The 4,190-nt window shown below is 33.9% G+C and overlaps 1 protein-coding gene across 1 annotated transcript; it reads right to left on the bottom strand.

Annotated features, from left to right (window-relative positions):
• Positions 1-2,925: 2,925 nt before the first annotated feature.
• Positions 2,926-3,975, bottom strand: LOC114579317. Its single transcript, XM_028693484.1, has one exon. It carries the CDS (start codon positions 3,973-3,975, stop codon positions 2,926-2,928), a length of 1,050 nt encoding a protein of 349 aa, XP_028549317.1.
• Positions 3,976-4,190: the final 215 nt, after the last annotated feature.

Below are 4,190 nucleotides of genomic sequence, written 5' to 3'. Positions count from 1 at the left end.
ACTAGGTAACACAGGTCTACGAAGATATTAGCTTAGCCCCAAGAAATGTTAAATAAACTTCATGGCCTAGGTGAGCAACAAAGGCAATAACAATTAACAATTAAAGCATACCTAAAGAAATCTTTAATACACAAATATTTACACTCCAACATAAATTTCCCTTCTGACCTTTAATAAACCCAAACACTAGATAACATCAACAAATTGCCCAGTTTAGAACATACCAAAGCCACACAACTTACCTCACACACTTTAGATGATTTGATATGACAACAAACTCTAGTATAAGCTAGACAAGTGTTTACTTTTTACTATTGTGTGCTAGGTTTTTCAAGTTTTAATTTTTATTTTTATTTTGAAACAAAACCGAAGCTATGAATTAATAATAAAAAAAGAAAGTAACTACAAGCATGATTCCTCCTTCAAATTTTTAAAGAATGAAGGAGGAATCTTATTCTCTAAACAATCCACCCAATCAAAGCTACTAAAAAGAGCATAGTTAGCACATAAATTTGCTAACTTATTGCATTCTATGCTAATGCAATTAAAAAAGACAAAGTTAAAACTTGAAAGAAATTCCATACCATCATCCTTGAACCTCCCTGTTTTCCAAGCATTTTTGAAGTAGGAAATGATATTTGAATTATCTCCTTCTATGATAATGCCCTTGTATTTGAACATCCAATCCTTTATCCCCTCCTTTAGAGAATGTATAGCAAGCATCTCCAATTGAGCTATAACCCAATGTAGAAGTGACTTTCCATAAGCAAACAAGAATCTTCCATTACTATCTCGGAAAACTGCAGCAATTCCAGCTTTGTGTGAAGAAAGAAGTGAAGCATCAACATTAACCTTTAGCCAATTGGGTGGAGGAGGATGCCAAGCATTTGACAGTCTTAACTATTGATTAACATCCCAAAAGCCCAAGTTAAATTGACTAAAGTTAAGAGAAACAACTGATTGGCATATAGCACTATAAGCTAAATAACTTGAATTGTCTTCTACACCATCGTGAATTAACTTGTTTCTACTTTTCCATACAAGAAACACTATGTTGCAATATAAGTTTATCATCATCCCTTTCTTCTTTATATTGGATTCAATCCAATTAATACAATGCTCCTTTATCTCAAAAGTAGGGATATAAAATCCCCAATTGTTTAAAATCTTGATTATTTCCCTCAATTTCCTGCAATTGCAAATAATGTGTGCTACATCTTCTATTGCATCACATCCTCTTGGACAATTAGAATTCTGTATTAATCTTCTATAGCATAGAAATTGGAGAGATGGTAATGCATTTCTATTTAATCTCCACCAGAATACCTCCACCCGAGTGTTCAGTTTAGCAGATTTTATCCATTTCCAATTTAAATCATCTTCCATCTGTAAAGCTGCAGTTTTGCTAATTAATCCTGGTATAGTCATTCCAGAATTTTGATTAGTCAATTCCAAATAGTCATCATTGCTCTCATGATTTATTTCAATTTGATTGATCAAGTTAAAAAGCTCTTTGCCAAAGTACTTGCTTAATTCTTGATCATTCAAATGAGAATCCTGAATGAAGTCCTTAACCCGAACAGAGTTTCCTTCATACTGAACAACAAATGTTGGCCATTTACATATGCATTTGTCCATAATCCACGTATCTTCAAAAGCATCAACTGAATCTCCATTATCTATTCTCCATCTTACAATAGGTTTGAGCATTTTAAAACCATCTCTCAACAATTTAAAAGCTGTAGACAAATAGCCGCTGGAGTTACCTTTATCCAATTTTTCACCATATTTTGCAGCCATGACTTTGTGTAACAAGGAATGCTTATTATTTATAAATCTCCAAGCTAATCTAGCTCTCAAAGCAGGAGTTTTGGAAGTATTAGAATGTAAACCACGTCCCCCAAGTTTTATTGGTTTGCACAAAACTGGCCAGGTAACATAATGCATTACCACATTACCATTATTTTTATTCCAGATAAAGTTTTTACAGATTCTGTCCAATTCTTCTAGCAGCTTTTTTGGTATTAAAGAGTGAGTTACATTGTATGATGGAAGAGCCAATAATACAGATTTTACCAAAATGATTTTTTCAGGAAGTGATAAGCTTTTGCTCCCCCATTGATTAAGTTTCCTCATGGCATTGTCAATGATAAATTGGAAATCATCCCTTCTAAGTCTTCTCAAAGTCATCTTGAAACCGAGATATTTGAACTCCTTCACCTGTTTGAAACCCATAATTGTGGATACATTTCTTTTGTATCTTCTCTTTACATGTTTCCCAAATAAACACATAGATTTCTCATAGTTTATTTTCTGTCTAGTCCATTCACAGAAATTGTGAAGGATTTGCTTTACTTCCAACACTTCTTTCCTATTAGCTTTAGAAAACATGACCACATCATCAGCATATAACAAATGAGAAATTCTAGGACCTTCCGAGTTTACCTTGATACCACAAGAGCTTTGTTGAAAAGTATTTGATAGAAGTTGAGAACAAAGAATAAAAAGGATGGGGGATAGTGGACATCCTTGCCGAAAGCCACTTCTAGCATGAATCCAATTTGTACAATTGCCATTGATAATAATAGAGAACTTGGGATCTTCTACACACTCCAATATTAATTTAGAAATTTTGAGAGGAAAATTAAAATACTCCAATACCTTCTTTAGAGAAGACCAAGCCATGGAGTCATAAGCTTGCTCCATATCAACTTTGAATGAGACTAGGCCTTTGGAAGCTTTAGAGACCCGGAGCTTATGAATAGCCTCTTGTGCTACTAAGATATGATCGGATAGAGATCTTCCCTTGATGAATGCTGCTTGCTCCATAGTAAAGAGTCTGGGAATGACCAAATTAACTCTATTCAAAATAATCCTTGCTATTACTTTGTAAACCGTGTTGCATAGGCTTATTGGTCTATAGTTTTAAGGAATAATGGGATTAGTAATCTTAGGAATAAGAACAATAAGTGTTTCTTTCCAAGCCTTATCTAGCTCTCCATAGCTAAAAAAGAATTTTATAGCTTTACAAAAATCATCTTTAATAAATTCCCAATATACTTTTATAAAAGTATGATTGATTCCATCATTGCCCGGAGAAATGTTCCCTTCTAGATGTTGCACCACTTCTTCAATTTCATTCATGGATAAATCAGCTTCCAACATGTTTCTTTCACAAGAATTCAAGGAATTATAATTAGTTGGCCAACCTTCCAAGTTGCTTCTTCTAGCTTCCCACTTTTTTTGAAAGAACCGAATAAAGACTTCCTCTATTAAGCTTTGATCTTCTATAACCATTCCATCTTCATCTTTGATTTTGATAATTTTGTTAGCATTCCTTCTTGCACTAGCATAAGTATGGAAGAACTTTGAATTTCCATCTCCTTCACTTAACCATTTGACTTTGGCCCTTTGTTTCCACCACATGTTAAGCCTTGCCATAGTAGCATTAAGTTCCATCACTTTAGTTTTGAGATTCCATTGTTCTTGCTCCGGTAGACTTCCAATAGAAGTCTCTTTGCATTGTATTTCCGTGATTTCCTGGATGAGAACTTCTTTCAAATTGTTCAGCTCTTTGTGTTTTGCTTTGCTCCAAAAGAATAAGGACTTTAAAGTCCTTTGAAATTTTTTGTTGAGGACTTCAGAGAAGCTTCCTTGATAATTTTTGTCCCATTCCTTCCTTACTATCCCATATGATGCTTGATAACAAGCCCAACAATTTTCAAATTTGATCATCTTTCTAGGATTTGTATTGAAGTTTTTGAATTGTAAGAGGATTGGACAATGATCCGAGGCTATTCTATCCAAGTGCCTTTCTATCAATTTAAATGGAGAATTTAAAGCCATGGTGTTTACAAAACACCTATCCAATCTTTCAAGGATTCTAGCACTTCCAACTTTATTATTGTACCAAGTAAATTTAGGACCAATGTACCCAATTTCATGAAGATCATTCTTAAGCAAGCATTCCTCCATCTCCCTAGATCCTTGAGAAAATATGAATCTTCTACCTCCCAATTTGTCTTCTTTATTTAACAAACAATTAAAGTCTCCACCAATGGCAATAGGAGATTCATTATTAGAATAATTATCTAACATATTCCATAATTCCCTTCTCTTTTGCACTTCCGTACTCCCATATATAGTAGCTACCTTCCACTTCTCATTATTTATGACTTTCAAATCTCCAA

Source organism: Dendrobium catenatum, unplaced genomic scaffold (genome assembly GCF_001605985.2).
Source record: "Dendrobium catenatum unplaced genomic scaffold, ASM160598v2 fragScaff_scaffold_303, whole genome shotgun sequence".
In the NCBI taxonomy this organism is placed as follows: Eukaryota; Viridiplantae; Streptophyta; class Magnoliopsida; order Asparagales; family Orchidaceae; genus Dendrobium; species Dendrobium catenatum.
Note: the sequence above shows the minus strand (reverse complement) of the source record. Positions and strands in the feature narration are given on the sequence as shown.

Bases quoted from the DNA above. Each gene is read 5' to 3' on its own strand.
- LOC114579317 (XM_028693484.1), bottom strand. From the start codon at position 3,975: ATGGAGGAATGCTTGCTTAAGAATGATCTTCATGAAATTGGGTACATT.